Source organism: Battus philenor, unplaced genomic scaffold, assembly GCF_028537555.1.
Source record: "Battus philenor isolate CCGP_79_NKW_IND1 unplaced genomic scaffold, ilBatPhil1.0.hap1 SCAF_18, whole genome shotgun sequence".
Taxonomy (NCBI): domain Eukaryota; kingdom Metazoa; phylum Arthropoda; class Insecta; order Lepidoptera; family Papilionidae; genus Battus; species Battus philenor.
In genome coordinates, this window is record NW_027181680.1 from 4,366,624 (window position 1) to 4,385,757 (window position 19,134).

At 33.9% G+C, this 19,134-nt stretch overlaps 1 protein-coding gene across 3 annotated transcripts in view; it reads right to left on the reverse strand.

The window, feature by feature from the left end:
• The window catches only part of LOC137920495 (FHIP family protein GH13096-like), a 30,041-nt gene that overhangs the window by 8,347 nt on the left and 2,560 nt on the right, over nucleotides 1-19,134 (reverse strand). For 2 of the 3 annotated variants that reach the window (XM_068763865.1, XM_068763864.1), the window contains exons 2-11: nucleotides 18,292-18,464; nucleotides 16,351-16,535; nucleotides 9,733-9,802; nucleotides 8,844-8,928; nucleotides 8,438-8,546; nucleotides 7,956-8,116; nucleotides 6,638-6,774; nucleotides 5,525-5,611; nucleotides 1,390-1,575; nucleotides 272-625 (exon numbers count right to left, since the gene is read on the reverse strand). In XM_068763865.1, the coding sequence (XP_068619966.1) occupies nucleotides 272-625; nucleotides 1,390-1,575; nucleotides 5,525-5,611; nucleotides 6,638-6,774; nucleotides 7,956-8,116; nucleotides 8,438-8,546; nucleotides 8,844-8,928; nucleotides 9,733-9,802; nucleotides 16,351-16,535; nucleotides 18,292-18,438 (1,521 nt within the window). In that variant the 5' untranslated portion in view covers nucleotides 18,439-18,464. The remainder of the gene's footprint in view (nucleotides 1-271; nucleotides 626-1,389; nucleotides 1,576-5,524; nucleotides 5,612-6,637; nucleotides 6,775-7,955; nucleotides 8,117-8,437; nucleotides 8,547-8,843; nucleotides 8,929-9,732; nucleotides 9,803-16,350; nucleotides 16,536-18,291; nucleotides 18,465-19,134) is intronic. The other variant, XM_068763866.1, reaches the window with a different exon arrangement.

The following is a 19,134-nucleotide window of genomic DNA, read 5'->3' on the forward strand; positions in this document are numbered from 1 at the left end:
TAAAAGTGGCCATAAAAAATCCCGACTGAATTTATTGTGGGCTCTCCTCGCATCAGTGTGTGCCTGCAGCCCTCGAAACTTCAGGTTAAAGGTTGCCTTTATAGAGAAGATTAATTTTTCTCAAATGACACAGTTATGAGGAAACAACGAAGAAGATTATTTCACGCAATCCTGTTATACACAATAATTCTTATAATAAAATGAGAGATTTTAAAATAAATAGCGTCATAACGAAAATAAGAAGGAATTATGAAAAAACAACACAACTTACCCCATAATCAAAATTAACTTCATGGACTAGACTGTTCATGGCTATATCACCGTGGACTCCGTTAATTCTGTTATTCTCCTCTTCTTTTCTAAAATCTAGAACTCTTTTCCCACTAAGCGCCAGATCATTTACCCAAGCACGGGTCTTCTCCAACGGTCTGGTAAGGCATTGGGGCGTCAGCTCCTGGAAGGCGACTGCTGCATCTCGGTACAAAGCGGCATCAGCCACTTTGTGCTTAAACGTCGCTATTAGGTGATGGCCGTTAAGAAGATATTTGTAGACTAGCTCCAACAGCACATCCTCGCAGTTCAAGTCGATGAGGGTCTCCACTAATGATAAAGTAACCAGTGATAGCTGAAACCATGACGGAAGCTTTTAAATTTGGATACCTACTTAAACTTGAATGAACATTTTATAAAATTTGTATTTATTTTGATTTACATAAAATAAAGTCTTTGTTCAAAAATTTTTAATCTCCAGTCAGGGGAAAAAATAAAAAAACAAACGAAATTTCTTAAAGACAACCTATTACGGTTCATAATCATCATGTTAGCCAATAGACGCTTTCCCCAAAGATGGCCACGATGATCGGTCTTTTGCTACCCGCATTTAGCAACGTATTGCGAGTATCGACTTCATAGTAATGGGACTGCTTCGTGGGTTCACCTGGTGGTGGGTTTACCCACCAGCTTCAAGAGAAGAAGAGTGTACATTATCTAAGACTCGCAAACTTTTACACCTCGTTTCAATGTTACATTAACTTATTTTTTCTATTGGATTGCGATAGATCATTAACTTCTGGAAGTACAAAGTCTGCTGGGACAGATAGTAAACAATAATATTAGTAAATAAGTAGCTATTCCAATTTTGAAATAGTTCTTTTTAATTATTATTTTTGAATCTCTTGATTATTGGATACCTAAACATTAATCGACCGTAGATGAGTTATACATTCACCGTTTTAAAGGTTTTAAACCTATAACCAATCAATTTGTGTCTTATACTGCGGTAGCTACAAAATTGTTTCTGTGGTTTACTCTAGAATATGAACGCGCAAATACCCTTCAAGTAAAAGTGTAATCTTTTTATCCACCCCTATGGTGGGTAAAACTGCTTACTTGAGAGTTTCCTTCGAGTCTGGGTAGCAGGACGTCAAGTACCCTGAGGCCGTCGTACTCGTAGGTGAAGAGGAAGTGCAGCACAGCACGCAGCAGCCCGGCCGGCGTGACGCTGCGCAGCGCCAGCTCCAGGTACGCCATGGCTGCCGCCTGCTCGCCCGCGCCACTCTGCAACCCCGCTCTCGTCTACGGTCGCGCTCGCATTAGTACGTTCCGTAACAGAGTGACGCGCAATGGACTTTACCGCCTTGTCATACGACAATTCAAATATAAATAAGCTACTATCGGCTCCGAATGCTGCGAAGAGCCGTCCAGAAACTCAACAGTTACATATATTATATAACAACTAATAATATCAAACACATAAATGAGTCATCAAATCTAGTTCCACACGTTTCGATTAACGAAAAGTTTTTGAAAGCTATAGCAAGATATATTAAATTATATACTTTGTAGCGCAATTTACAGTAGGTAATGCACGAATGAAACTATCTGAGCGGGCTTCAAAGTCCCCAAATACTAACAAACGAAAATATCGCACGGTGATTTATCCAATGATCGTGCAAAGAAATCACCGAGTAGCGATGCTGGTAAACGCTATACAATACGAGTAAAGTTGTAATTATAACTCTTAATTTTAAATTATAAACTTACAAAAATAAACTCTAAGGTATCATGTGGAATTTTACTACATAAATTTAATATTATTTATAAGTAAACCTATTTGTGTAATGCGTTCGTTATGCAATAGAATTTCATCCGATATGACTAATGTATTATTTAGAAAATATTTGTACAATTTTTTCGAAAAAATAAAGTTTTATATGTATGCCAAATTTTGTTTTTGGCTTAGGCATTCAAAACCTTAAAACCGGTTCTACTAGTACACAAGTAAATACGCGAACATTAGTAGTCTATCAGAAGAGGACTGAGACTTACGATCGTAGGTTCGATTCCCAGGATATAATCTTATATAATAGACAGTTTGTGCATTAATTATATAAGATAGCCACTGGTCACACACAAATTTCCAGAAGATAGGCAGCAACCTGCCCAGCGTGGCGATTATGGTATATCCACCCAAAGATATCTTTGCGGGAGCCTTGCAATGGCCGTCTATGAGGTGAAAACATGAACGACTAAACACGCTTAATGTTAGATATGAATGTTTGAAATAATTATTAACCGAATTCGATACTAAATACAAGATTTATTTAATTTAGTTAAAATAAATATTAGATAAATCTGTAATAATTAAAATAGTATTTTGTTTGTTATTAAACGGGTAAAATAATGGCTATAAAAATCTGAAAAGTTAAAAAGAGAAGATTTTTAATTTTAATTCAATTATTCAATGAAAAAAATTATTAATAATTTTAAAACTGTGCCTGAATTTAGAAGGAAATGATCTTTTGACATTTTTTATCGATGTAATCTTGATATTAGCAATTTAAAGTTGCCGTTTTGTGATTAGTCTGAAAGCTCTGGTAGAAAATTAAATGACAAAAAAATCAGCGTAAATAGTTTGGCATCACCGTATGACAATAGCATATGAACCACACCGATGTTCACATCCATTCCCTCGTGCAGCAAAAGCCCATTGCAGTGAAACCACGGTCACTCCAGTCCGAAACCTCCAATCGAACCTTTGTACATTTTATCTTTAACTACTTAATATTAACATAAACATCGTTGTCAAACCAATACCAAAATGTATACCCTTGAGGCATTAAATCATCAATTTACCCATTTCAAAACTTTTTGGATATCTTTTTTTTAAAAACCACAATTGATTATATAATATTTGAATCACTAGGCAGTAATAAATGAAAACCGAAACCGCTGTACCGCGCTTTAGGTATACGCACGGGGGGGAGCGGAGTAGCAGCCGCTCCGTTCTTTTTTCAGCCCCCACCTCGCCGTGCTTTCCTAAGGCGCGGTACAGCGGTTCTGGTAGCACTTTAAAAACTTTCCTATATAGTAGGCTAATGTTATGTAGCTAGTATTAGTTGGACAACGACGATATTTAGTTCTTAATTTAGAAATGAGTACCAAAATGTACAAAAGTATCACTTAATATTATTAGAGAACGGATATTTGGATCCATATTTACTATGATTCCATATTTATAAGGATGAAATGTTATCTTTTTTATAGAAAGCACTTTTTATCAAATAAATCTTTATATACGAATGTCTTTGAAGCTTGTTAATTTTGTAATTACGCCACTGTATTTTGAAGGAAATTATTAAGTAAATATTTTTTTATTGTTTATTTTTCACAGCGGCTATATTAAATTTATTTACAAAATTATTATATTTATATAAAATAATTTTGACTTTTTAAAAAAACGTAAATTTTGCAAAGTATGTTGTAAACTCTATATTATTAGTTTGTGTATAATTAAAAATAAATATAATTAATGTAGCAAAGTCACTCATATCAGGGGCGATAACAAAAAAAAAGGAAAATGTAGGCGGGTAGGCAACCTTACAATAGTTAAACAATTTATCTATTATTAAATTTAAATAAATATGCATCCATTTATCCAGACTCTTACTTATATATTTAAGTACAAGCTTAATTATAAATATACTTATAATTAAAAAATGAAAAAATGACAATATATAACACAAGTAGTACTATAAAAAAATAGAAAAATATTTTTAAGCTTCAATGAAAATTATATATTGTTAATGTCATTCTTTTTATGCATTTATACACGTCTATATGTTGTATATATATATGAATAAAAGTAAGAATAAAAAGAAAAATTGTCATGAAAAGGTTTTTATTGAAGCTGCACTGACTCGTTAAATGAGAAACTCTATAATAGATAAAATAAATAATATCCAGAAGATGGATTATTTGAAAATAAATAGTAGTTTAATTTATGTGAATTATGTGTTGTCATTGTTAGGACAAAGTTTTTAAAAAAAAACCATTAACGAAATATTTCAGATACAACTTCAAACTCACACACACACACACACGTAAATGCAATTTAAAAAGTAGTTGAGAAATCGAGCTGAAATGAATAAGCGATGGCCTCGTCATGACCTGCAATATAGAACATCATGAGATACATAGCATCTGTTAATAAAAATCACAGCACACCATACTCACACTGACATATTTCTATGTTCTACTCACAATATATTTACAACCTAATGTATGTATTTTAAAATCAATATAAAATTCAGACAGATAGTGATCTCCATCAACGTAATGTCTTTTTATTCAGGTTAATCTTTGAAATTACTGGACCGTTTTTGACGGAACTTATGCTGGCAGGTAGCTGATGTAATAGAGTACCTTGTGCTACTTTTATTAAAAAAAAACGAAATATATATATATATATATATATATATATATATATTTCATTTTTAATCGCGGAGTATGTCGCTTAGCTCTCAATATATTTGATTCGCAAAATAGAGCGATCCGAGCAATATATGAGTCAGGGCTGCGGATCTCTTTGAGAATATGGTTTAAATAAATCAATATTCTCACTGTGGCCTAACAATATATCTATGATAATGTTTTATATGTTTACAATAATAACAATAAACAAAAATAAATAGGGCACTATAGTGTATTTACCACCCTGAAGAACTGGCTATATCAAAGGCCTATTCTTCAATAAACGAATGTTTAAATGACAAGAATCTTTGACAATGTTGTCGCTTTATTTTGTTTTAATTTAGGCTAATATCTGTCAGATAGTGTATATACATAATGATGTGGAACTTTTTTTTGATTATCCTTCACAGCCATAACGACTTGTTAAGCAGAGTAAACAAAAATAAAAAAGATTAAAAAAATAAAGATAATCAATAAGTCATGTTGAATAAATTATTTTTTTCTTTACGATTGAACGTAGTTCGTAATATTAACACTAGTGTTCCTCGCCGGTTAGCTTAAGCAATATTTGTACCCGAGCATGGAAATGTACAGATCTGAGAACACTAAATTTGGCTGAAGATCCTACATATTTAAATTGTATCTGTATGAAAGACTTTGAACTACAGGCATGTGATAGTCATGGAAATATGTCGTGTTTCAATATCGCATCACCGTTATTAAACAAAATGAAAACACTCCACCCATTACCTCGTACTGTATAGGAGGTTACCTGTAACAGTGCGGGTCCCATTACTGGTACCAGAAATCCTTGGTGAAGAAGATCGAGGAGTTCTTTCTTGATTGATGGGTGCGCCACCTTTTAAAAAAAATATTATGATTTTAGATTATCAATAGAAATTTATGGGTAGACGACTTTATGGTTTTACGCTGCGTTTTACAAATATAAAGGGTAATTGGATATAGGTGTAAAAACAAAGGACTGAATATAATACTCTTTTGGTGTCAATACTGTACACTTTTTACAAAAACCAATAATTTCAGAAAAAGGACATAGTGTAATGATATTCAAGTAAAAAAAAAACATTGTCAGAATTATAACATATAAAAGTAATTACTATTTACTATCTGTCTATGCAGACTCCTATAGAAAAAAATATTTAATTTAACATAATTCAGACTGATCACTTTATACAGAATAATTGGAAATAGATGATAAAACTTTAAACCTTTTTGCTGACATTTGAGCTATATGATTTTCCTTTTTAAGTTTTAATAATGCAATAGGCCTTCCCTAATAATATATATGGGGAGAATTACATGATCGCTACGTTTCGCAGATGGGTTAATAGTTGCAGTGTGCAAAGGAAGATACTGCCCATCTTCTGAAAACTTGTTTGTTAGTGAATTATATAATATTGTATTTCGGGAATCGAACTCGCGACCTACAATCGCAAGTCTAAATCTTCTATCATTGGGGTATCACTTCTTATTATACTAGATACCTTTAATCAATTATCCTGTATCTAATATATAAAATTCTCGTGTCACGGTGTTCGAACTTGAACTCTCTGAAACGGCTTGATCGATTTTTACCAAATTTTATATGCGTATTTAGTAGGTCTGAGAATCGGCAACTATCTATTTTTCATACCCCTAAGTGATAAGGGTTGTTCACCCTTAAAAATTTTTTTTTATTTTTTTGACGAAATTTTATTTTATTTTTTTATGATACAACATACAAAAATACATACAACCCTAAATTTTCACCCCTCTACGATCAACCCCTATTTTTAAATTGAAAATTAAAAATATTTTTTTTGCAAAACAACGTTTGCGGGATCAGCTAGTAATAAAATATTAATTTTGATAATAAACATGTTACCTGTGCTACGGCGTTGCAGAATTCTAGTGAATCAATAAACAGCGTCAGTTTGTGCATCTGTTTAAGGTCGTCTGGCGTGATGCGGTCGATTTTATCGCTTAGCGTTCGCGGGAGAAGTGAGTACAGGCCGCTCAATCCTTTAAAACATGTAGTATTAATTTAATATATATTGAAATTTGTTTACTATAACAATGTATGATCATCATTGTAAGACGAGTCACGATCACTCGTATAGGAGCGAAATAGGAGTCAACACAGTGAGCAATGGACAAGCTACGAGGAGTGTCGACAAGCTAAAGAGGCAATGCACAACAAAAGCTGCCGTCTTTTCAATTCCCTTCTATGGCTATAGCGGCCCCGACAGCGTCTGATTATGATCTTTTAAACAAACTGTTTACCATGTGTTACGGATTGTCTGTCCTCTGGTATAGGACATGTATGGAAGATGAGATTGCTGCTCACGTATTACTTTGATGTACAGAAAGTAGCACCCTACAGGCCTATCCATCTCGGATCAGCGAGGTGGCTTCTTGAAATCGCTGGAGTATTAAGGGTTTACTAAGATTTGTCTACGAATTGGGTTTGCTTGAGTAAGGCTAACATTACGTTAAATGAGCGCAGTGCCGTTTGGTTGCTGAAATCTGTACCAGACAATTGAGATCGATAATAGTATATATATATATAAATATTTCTTGATTTTCTTGAATATTTGTTTTAATATTTGAAACGAAAACCAATATTAATATTTTTTATGGAACAATGAAACTAGTAAAAAAAATATACATTGGAGTCGTCATTTCGAATACCACTAATAATTAGGGGCATGGTTAGAACAAGAGACAATAACTTAATGCATTCTTCTCTCCGTTCTCCACATTTTTCATTCGACCAAATGAACAAAAATATGCCTTTTTCTTGTGTAGAATCTTTAGTCACGTTTATTTATTGCAAAATATAACTTGTTTACACGAAGGGTTCTGTGTGTATGTCCAAAATCATAGGAACTGCTGGACATAGATTTCCTCCATGGTTTTCCAATAGGACTGGTTGGAAGCTTCTTCCGCCAAACTTAATAAGGCCTCTGCGGCTCCCTTGTGGGTGGAAGTGTGACACTGCGTTTACTAGTCCATGGTCTTCACTCCAGAATCTTAATGCTCTAGTAGCAACCTGTTTTGTGCGCTATGTGGCTTATCTGCCACTCTAATGTGCGAATCTGTTGTATACTTTCATTCGTCTACGGATCTCGTTATAGATTTAATCTCTTATAGAAATTTCGAGCGTAAACCTCTCGTATATGTAAGTTAGTTAATGATATTACCTGTTGCCAGTACTGGACATGTGTTCCCTGCAAGAATACAGTGGGCGAGAGGTGGGCACCTCGCAGACATCTTGGCGCATAGCAATAGCGCGTCACGCGATGCTGAACCAGTGGCGCCCTCTCGGTGCACCGTGGACAGCAACAAGCGACCGATTATAAACCTTAAACGTATACACATTGCATCCGTTTTACCACAAATTCATATCAAGTTTTTTCGTTTCCACATAGATGAAAGTATAATCATAATTTTATAGTTAAATAGCTTAATTAATTCAAACAAGATATAAGAACACAAGTTTGAATTTCATTAGCCTAAACCAATTTTATAAGCACAAATATCGGTAAAGTCCTTCTCCAGTTATGACGTGACAAGAGAAATAGGGATTAGTTCTTTCTATTTAGAAACATTCGTTTCTTACAGAATGCCATGCAATTTTTGAATCAAAGTCTATGCATTATACGATCCGGGGATAACAACTTACTCAGCCTGCGATCCATTGTGCGTGTGCGTCATGAGAAAGAACAGATCTATGAATTTCATGTTCTGCATTAGTACCACGCACAGCTGATTGAGCACAGCCACTAACTGACCTGAAACACATGAAACTTAAAATATAAAACTACATAAAAATTTGAAGGCTTAATAGCTTTATAATTGACGAAACGTTTGCCTTATATGCATTATATTGTCAAAGCATTAGAGGTCACAGAGAGTTGAGGTACAAAAATCTTTTTTAGTGACAACATTCAAAGGCTCCCTCTGGATCCTCAACTCAGGGTATTCCATTAAATATTACACCGTATTGATAGGTCACAGGAAATTGTTTGTTAAAGCCTTTCATATATGTGAGGTTATTCAACGATGTTTGAGATCAGTACTCAACTTACTCTCCAAGTTCCTCGGCGGCAAATCGTTCCTGAAGCCGCTAAGAAGTTTCAACAGCGGCCGAAGGAACGGCTCTGCGGCTATCACCTGCGAAGCAACGTTTCAAATAATAAATAAGCAAATTAAGACAGGTTTATTATACGAATATATTAAAATACATGCCACGTAAGTATTATTCTACCTTCCTTCGTACGGTTTCTTTGGAATATCAAACAATATGTTGGTAAAAATGGAATCCTATAGATTTTTATTCTTCTTTGCAGCCGTCAGACACCTATTGTAAGGCCACTCCTAAAGATCACTACGGTGACCGTTCCTGTGCTGCCCGCATCACAGATTTGACATGATTTTAACTATGTCGTCGATTTTGCACTTTAAGTTATTAACATGTCGATTTTCAGTGGAAAAGATACATTAATGTCACTTTAACCAGATCGTTAACTTTATTTATTTCATTAAATGCATAATAAATAACTCAATTAGGCGATCGAAAGGATTGATCGTTGTAGTTGTTAAAGGATAATATAAATTTGAAGCAAGTGTACTAACAAAAAGGCGAGGTTGAAAAAAAATTTTCGACTTTTGGGCCAATTATCTATTTTGTTCTTCTATTAGTTTAGAAAGTGGTTAAGTCGTCCTCAAGTTTTGGTGTGACCAAGGTAAACAGATATTAATTTTTATATATATTGAATTGAGTGGTGTAATTTATTGTGAGAAAAAACTATTGTGTACAGTCCGATTGTAATCACCCTAGAAAAAGGTCTGTAACTTTTAACTAGAAGTATAGAGATACATGTCGGTAATAATGTCAGCTGACAGAAAATTATTGCAAGACCCCCCCCCCCCCAAATAGTCGCGATGACGTCAGTTAGCATGTTATATTAAAATTACCTGAGAACCATAGTGACTGATGAGGTTTCCAAATAATTTGAGTTGTTCCAGACGCACCGCATTTTCGTATCTGTGAAAGTAAGCCGTAGATGTTAATAATATATAGATGTAAAAAAAATTGTCAGGTAAAAACTTTTAAAATATTATTTACTCGTGACTTGGAACTTGGCCAGGTAAAACCCTGGCTGGTATTTTTACATTCATACAGAGGAGAATGTATAGCTCATTTCATCAACAAATAGCTTTAAAGTTATCACTTTTAAATTTGTTATTTTAATTTAAATTTTTCTATTGGAATGCGACAGACCTATAACTTCTGGTAGTACAAAGTCCGCAGGGACAATATCACGTTTATTCTTATTTATTATTTCTGATTCCATTGATTTATGGACAGAGCGTACCACCATACATACAATAATTGACAGACAATAAGCTACGCATTTGAAGCTTACCCTTTTGCACCGATAACTAACCCATATGTATGTTTAAATAATTAAAAACACGCTTTAAGCCAATAGAAATCATTCTGAAGACGATTTTATAATCATAAATCAATATCGTAACTATAACATCAATTTTAAAATATACTGTGACAATTTCATGACATTAAATGATGTTAATACAAATAAAAAGAAAGAATACACTTTAAAAGCTTAAAATGTGTTTATTATAATTTGTTACGGCGAAACTTTGAAGTTAAGGACATCTAAAATTTTAACCCCCTTTGATGTTGTAGTCTAAACAAAATAATACATCGATGTTTTACACGCTTATATTTTTTATGAATTTTTTTACTATATTAAGAAACTATTAAAGTAATCCTTTACTAAAGCGTTCAGTGTAAACCTTTTTACAGTAATTAAACTCAATACGTTCTTCGGGAATTTCATCACGAGCCGTTATGTTATGTATTTCGAGGAGAACGCTCTATGGAGTTACGTGTCGTGATAGCTTATAATAAATATCCGAGTACACGTATGTACAAAATATTAATTATATTAGTAACATTTTTTGAAAATTTTTTTTTTAAAAAAAGCAAATTAATTTTTTAAATATCTTATTATATTGTGTCTTTAGCGTGTAGCGCAGGACGTCCGACTGCAGAGTGGAGACAGAGACATTGTTATGGTTAGCAGAAGACGTTTCCAACCGGTCCTATTGGAAATCTATGGAGGTGGCTTATATTCAGCAATGGAGGTCCCACGGATGAATCAAGAATAATAATGATGTTATTCCCGATTAGAACAATACATATTTTAAAATGACAAGTTTTCTTACGATCTTATTGGCATTTACCTACGATTATTCAGCGGACTTGATGGTGCAAAGCGTAGATGGTGTTTAGCTTAAATATTTACGTAACGTAGCTCGGAGACCCTTTCGCTCAACCACGGCTCGGGTCGTTTTACATCACATACAATATTATCGAATTGAACGCAAAAAGTAAAACTGTTTGCTTACATTTCCTCTGTTATAATTTCATAACATCAGTTATCTGGGAGAGTGTATAATTAATAAGTAAAAATGTCGTCTACGGTGTCGTATCTCTCGGACAGAATTTATCATATCTGGGTCAAATAAATTTACGAGTGTGTTTATTGAAGCAATCGATTTTAATTAAAGCCAACAAAAATTAAAGCCTTTAGATTTTTTTTATATAAAATCAAGAATGTTATTGCTCGAAAACATTTTTTTTTCTTCGTTAATTAAAAATGTATTTTATATTATATTAGTTGGGAGTTATTGGAGTGTCATTTGGAAGCAAACGGCAGATAAAGCTGGTTGACTAAGTCCGATGGAACCAGGTCTTTAGGAATGAGGAGAACCACCAGAGAAAGAGACATCGTAACTGATAGAAAGAAAGGTATCTGTTGCTTTGAGACATAAGATTTTTGATCATTACCTATGATAACAAAAAGAACCTGTCCAGCGAAGGTTTAAGTTAGGGAGTAAATAGGAGAGATCAATGTGATTCTATTTTGTATCAAATTGGATTCTTCTGGCATTCTTCTGAACAACAGTATGAGTCAAGTATATGTTTAATTTCTTTTTAATATATTGTTTTGTTACAAACAGAGCTGTCTGTCTGAAGACATTAACAGCTTCACCGAGCGTAACACGACAGAAAGGTGAAAGTTGACATATCACATAGAGTTACACGCTTAAGGTGTAGTTAGATTTTGTTTGTGAAAAGAGCTCGCTCTTAACCATTGATTCGTGGGAAGTCTTTCGTGTATAAAGTATATATACCACTCCGGTGCTAACATCGATTCTTGCTGGCACCCTGACTCAAGAGGCGAGCATTTTTATCTAAAGATTCGATCGCCGAAATTCTTTTGGTCTGTCTGGCATATCGTACGAAAACAAGGTTATTAGTTCTAACGTTATCAATCATCTTGTACAAAGTGATCGTTCTAAAATAGGTTACATTAATTTATTTTTTATATAAGAATGTAACAAGCCAATAACTTCCAGCTGGACCGTTGCTCGACAGATATTAAACAATAATTAATTCAAAATATTGTTACAAAACACGAGTTACAGAACCCTCTAAACAATAAACACTGAACCCTAGGGTCAAGAGAGAGAGAAATATTACAGCATTAGTAAAGCCACCTGGTTGAACATCCCAATACAAGAAACACTGCTATGTGAAGTCCATTATTACATATAATAAAATACCATTGCATATAAGGAAACTACCACAAAGGCTATTTTTACATAATTTACGGATATAGTTAGTAGATAAAAGCTACTATACTGTTAAGGATTTTTATATAATGTTGAATAGAATAAATACGCAATGTAAGTTAGTACTTAAAAGTAGAATTGTTTTAAAACAGGTACAGTACCTAATTACTTTTGTAAGCCGATACTGGCTAAACATGTGATACTTATGTTTATGACATTGTAGCAACCTTTTAACCGTGTTTACGCAAATAAAAATATTTCATTTCATTTGAAGAACAGTCGTGACCTAGAAGTTATTTATAATTTTTTGTGTACCGTTCTCGGAAATTCTAACCGAGTACTCTCTCGAACTTACTAGAACCTTATCCATAGTATAAACAAGTGTACTCCTCATGACGACAGTTAAGTGTTGTTTTTCATGTTATAAGAATAAAACCTACGATAAGTGATACAAAATGACTATTTAGTAAGTTATTTCGACAGTGATTTTTTGAGCGATTTGGAAGCGTAGTTTGAACGAAGCAAAAGTATACTTTGTGTTAAAGTAGGGTGACCAATCGGAACTTTTATAACGATTTCTTAATATTTCATCATTATTTAGTACATTTGAAACCATTGGTACTAGGATAGAGTATGCCATATATTAATTAATTGCCAAAGAGCTATACATTCACTTTAAAGCTTTTATATTTATAACCTATCATCATCTATAGCTTGTATATTAGCCCGGTATGACAGACATTTTCGAAGGTTTTGCAAACATATATGAAGATGGATATTTAATTAAATATTCGTGCCACAGTTTGATATCCACGCATTGATAGTATGGTACGGCAAGTAAAATTTAATTACCCTAATAAAAATAATTCAAGTGGATAATTAAAGCGATAAGGCACGTAAAGGTGACTCATATTCGCATAACATCCATAGATAAATGTGTTTGTTTTGATCTCACTTCAACTTTATCAAATGGCAGTCAATTATATCGATTTTCAACATTCTCGATTCGCCTTATTGTGTTTTTATTATTTATTTCCAACATTGTTCTTTTTTAAGTAGTATTGTTAGGGTTGTTTTTCAATACATATTGTTTATGCGTAAAAATTTAAATATGTAGCTTATTCGGCACAATTCACTAACATTTGTTCCGACTCTAATAGACGAGGATTTCACACGTAATCACTACATTTGCAACGTTCTCCAAAGCGCGCCAGAAAAGCAAACCTCTTTTAGCCCCCCGGATTTCCTTAAATACTCCTTGTCACTGGTCGTTATTATGATACATATCTAAAAGAGTTGCCATCTATTTGTTCGAACTGCCTTCGAATACTTTTTATAAGAAAATGACAGACACATTATAAATGCAATAAATAAATATAAACTCCTAACTCCTAAGTTTAGTGTTGAAAAAGTAAACAAGTTTGTCCATAACGGAGTATAATGTATGAGAATGTACATTAATTACGGGGACCGGAAAGTAATGTCGTTTCTGGCGGCATATTTTATAGAAAAACCGATTCATTTTTACCGCTCCGGCATTGAAAATTTGTATACTACATGGTAAAAGGGTGTTGATAACGAAGGTGAATATATTATAGATTAGAAATAAAAACTTGTTAAAAATGTAGTCGTGTGAATTTAACTTAAGATAGCGTAATTACTTTCAGGTCTCCCTAATACAATAAAGTTACACAACATACCTGATACCTTCCTATTTTTGTTTTAAATATATAATTAAAAGTATAGCACTCAAAAGTTTTTAGTTGATCGAAATGTGCGGAACTTGGTTTATTGACCGAATTTACACGATTGGTATTATTATGTTTACATAAAACATTGTTAAATTTCATTTAAAAATAGCAACTGTTGAATTTCTTGCTTCCTGTCAGATCAGCATTCCGAGCTGATTGTAGCTTACTACTTATAACGTTAAAAGTTATTGACCATTCAGAAGTGCGCGTAAATCCTTACTCGATTAAAGATATTTTGAATAACGTAATTTGTATGTTGCGTAATGTTTTTAAATATAACAGATGTAGGAGTCTTTTGTTTAAAGTACAAATGCCCGACTGTCTACAGATGCTGCTGGAGAACGAAGGGAAAACGGCCCCGTACCTGGCTGCTCGAATGCTATTTCGACTTGGCTCTCCCCCTTAACGCGAACATTACCAAAGCTTTTCAACACCAGTGTCTTTTGTGTATATTGTTTAAAACGGATTACAATATACGTAGAATACCTTTCATCATTTGTGAATAATCGTTAAAAGCCGACGTGAGAGCCTACGTATTTTAATTACACGTAACTTAAATATTTTTACAATTCCGTATATTAAACTTAACTAATGTAATTGATTCGTCACTTAACGTAACATGAATCACTCAGGAAACGGAAGTCGATAAGAATATGGAGAACTAATTAAATAACTTATGTATAGGTCTACAGTATCTAGGTACTGTTTAAAAACAATTAGCTACTGTTTGAATTACTTATCGGTTAATTAACACGCATACTTCATATTGCATATACATATCTTTGATATAAATGTATTTATGTTAAGATTATTTGATACTATTATCAGTGAACGTATTCACTAAGTTACAGAATCGATGCGACATATAACGTCGTGTAGACAAGAGAAATTTTATAGTATAGAGCATTAAATAAAATATAACGAAGATAATTATTTTGATTAATATTCAATGAGTTGCCATTACAGCTTTAGTTTATTTGTTAGTTTTATTCGCGTAAAAACGAAACGTATGAGACCTGTGTTTGACACGAAAAAATAATGTAAATATTTGGTAAATGCGTAGATATGGTATTGGATATTAGAATAGATATAACATAAATTTTAATTAATTTATGATACAAAATTACAATAACCCCGCCTCTTATATACTCGGGGTTTTTTTTAATTATACAATATAATATAATGTTCAATGTTATCTGCGTTATTAAAGAACTTAACGCACATACGTAGTTTGAGGGAGATTTTTTTCTGGATAGTAATCTCTATGCTGCCCAATATGAGATGGCAACGCTGAGGGTGCCTACCCTAAGACCTCTTTTAACACATTACTTGCCATATGGGGTATATGCTTCCTACGTTGCGCTTTCCGTTCAGGCCATTTCCAATTCTCATTGAAAGACAAAGAATTCTTAAAAATTAATTGTAGTGTCTAATATAGGTAACTTCACATCACGTTTGCCCATACGTAATGCATATAAAATTTATAACCCTTTCCCGCTCATTATAATCGCAATATTGAAAAAGTGAAACATACGCCTTAAACGACTTTTTTAAATCTTTAAAATGTGGGCCTGGATGGAAAATGTACAAAAATTGCCGCGGCACGGAACGTGTTAAGTTAGCAAAGCTTGAGGGCTTTCGGAGGAACTTCGGCTCATAACACTACTTCACCATGCAACTATTTCAACGGGTTGGGAGGCCGCCGAACTCTTAGATTCCTTCAGACAGACGCCCCATAACACAGTTTGTATTTTATACCAATGCTCCGCAACCTTTTCTCATATACGACAAACTAAAATCTTTCCTAGAATTTTGCGGTTCACCAAAAGCTAAATTCGAGTAAATTCTAAGTAAATTCGACCTAAAGACGAGTAAACGTGACATGCAACTGTCTCAAATACAAAATATGTATAATGAAAATTGGTAAAATTTCTATTTATTAACTTTTACCGCGGCACACTTGTTTCAGACCTACGGCACGCCGATCGCGGAGCACTGTTCTATACGTACTTCACACAAGCTGTATCCTATTAACAAAATTTAAACAAAAAAATTGTTGGTATTGGCTTGCGAGTAGTGTTAGACCCAAGAAAGTCAAACCTCGACTCATACAATTGCTAGTATATGTTTTATACTGTATATATATTTTTAATAACGTAAAGACGTTTACACTCACTTTCCAGTACACACGGCCCATTCATAGAGTTTGTCCAACAGGTTTTCACTAAGCAGGTACTCTAGGCAGGCAGCTGGATGGGTGTTCGTTGTGAATTGTCGCGCCCTTGCCTCTAAAACCAGAAGTGTGGTCAATTGCTCCAAATGGTTCACGACTCCTAGCACGTCGTCGTGAAGATGTTGTGGCTAAAACAAATAAAAAAGTGGTGTGTGAACATTATAGTTCGGCTATGTAGTGGCTAAATAAAATTTGGGCGTTCTTTTACTTTTTTTGCGTTTATTCTAATATGTTTCCTAACGCATAGAACTGTTTCTACTGCATTACAATTTTTTCTATCGGAAAACCACAGGCCAGTATCTTCCGGCATTACAAAATCAGCCTACAGATAGGAAACGAAAATATTAATTTTAATATGAAGTAATCCGAATTTTCAAAATGCTATTTTTAACTATATTATCATTACGTTGTTATTTCTGAAACCATAAACTTTTAGATAAGGTATATCATACATTAATTAACAGTAAATGTCCTGTTCGCCAGCTTAACGCAATAACCTAGTATAGTTCACGAAATCCTTCTGCTTCGTGAACTCATACTAGACGAAGCTGTAGAAGCCTTAGGGCTAGCAGCACTAGCATCTTCGAAATTAGTACAGTAAAGTACAGTACAGTACAATACGGTACGGTACAGTATAGTACGATACGGTACAGTACTGTAAGTTATAACAAATAATTCTATATAAGTAATTCGAATAATTTATTATTCTTGTAATACACCGTCTGTCATTCATATGAGGAAAATGTAACTGAGGTCAACTATAATTTATATGTATAGGACATTTGCATAAATTGCATAAATCGATTTATAGCTTACACGATGAATAGAGAGAAAAAACTAGGTTTACTTAATGTTACGTGATCTCTATAGACCAAAGACAATAATTGTTTTTTTTAAATTAGAAAGTGACAGGTCGATACCTAACACAGAATTTCGTAATGTGAGTTCATACGCTTAAACACATTTGCTTTCGTTACCATTAATTGAGATAAGACAGTATGACTCATTATCTTATAATTGCCAGAATCGGAACACAGTGATTATTGTTTGTTAGCAGATATATATGCCTCTCTATTATTCATCAACTTTTTTTTCAATTTGTTCTCATAGAACACTTTCAAAATTCAGCTGGTTCCGGTGGAACTCGCGGTTTTTAAAATACTTTCTGCATATGTAAATAGATGAAGTCAAGCCATCATTTTACTGCTTCACTATCGAAAGCAGATAAACTTTCGTAGACCGCCATTTTGTATCATACCTAAGTAGACCCCAATCGATTCTCATGTGGACCCCCAGGCGCTCACTTTGACTATTGACCTACACCAGCGGCAGACAAGTCATCCAAAATATGTAACAATAATTCAAAATAAATCTTTGAAGATATTTTTAAGAAAATAATTATGGGTGTTATAATGTTAATGAAACCATTGCAAGGACCGCGCCTAAGGACAGCACAGCGAAGTGGCGGCCGAGGAAAATATAACACGAGCGTCGCTGTCAAGTGTTGATGGCACACTGAAGGAATGAATGGCCGATACTCCCTCAGTCTCAGTGCGCGGTATGGTAGTTTCGGTAGCATTATAGAACATTCTAATTAAAATAAAATGTTCCTAAGTCACCTCTCATAAAATATATATTCTCCTTTTTTTCGTGGCGAATGTGGAACGGTAACAATCAACCGGTTTTTCTGTATAATATGTCGAACGAAACGATATTACTTTCCCGTCCCCCTAATACTTGCAGAAGGTCTGCTAACATGATAATGATGTACAACTATTATATTTTTTAAAGGAACTTCTCTAAGAGTCCCTATGTTCAATATTATAGATGGCGAACAACGAGCTCCATGATCACTAAGACGTATAAGTTTACGATAACACATACCTGAGATTTAAGAATGATATCATGTGCCTGCTGCCAGTGCTTGCAGAAGGAGTTGTAGCAAGCTTGGGGCTCATAATCGTGACGAGGGTCGAGTGACCTGGACAACTGCCGCGCGAACGACAGCGAAGTGTTCCGGAGCCAACTCATGATGAATTTTCAGATCATTACGTCATCTACAAATATAAATTACATTCATAATAAACTAATGTATAGTACCCGGCATTTGATTTGGCACGTCGATATTATGAACTAGATACAACGCAGATAATTTCCGAAGAATTATCTATCGCAATTATCAAGCTGTCGGTGCGTTGTGCAATTAAAACAATGCGATACAAAGCTGAGGCCAGTTGATCTTTGACTTAAGTTTCTTACTTCTGCCTATTGTGCCAAATTAAATGCCGGAATTATTTTGTAACATAAATTACTAAGACTCGGAAATAAATGGCTTTATTCATTCATTGACCTAAAGTTATGGATAAAACTTGCTTATTAAAAAAATCCTGAAATTCAAATGGATGGATTAGACAGATTACTGTAACCAAAAGTACACAGGGAGAGACTTTCAAAATAGTTCCTATTATTAACTATTCTCTTCATCATTGAAATCATCTCCATAATTTCTGAGTGAATAACTATTGGCAAATATTCATCTAAGTATCCAATATCTTCTACATTTAGACCAGCACAGCAAAATTACTACTTAAATACATGAAATAGTAATAGTTGGCAACATTGTGGAATTTAAAAGTTTCAGAGGATAGTCATCTACTCACTAGGTTCATGCAATTTAAAAACGTGCAACACCTCCATGCATTGTTTATTAAAATATTCACAAGAACA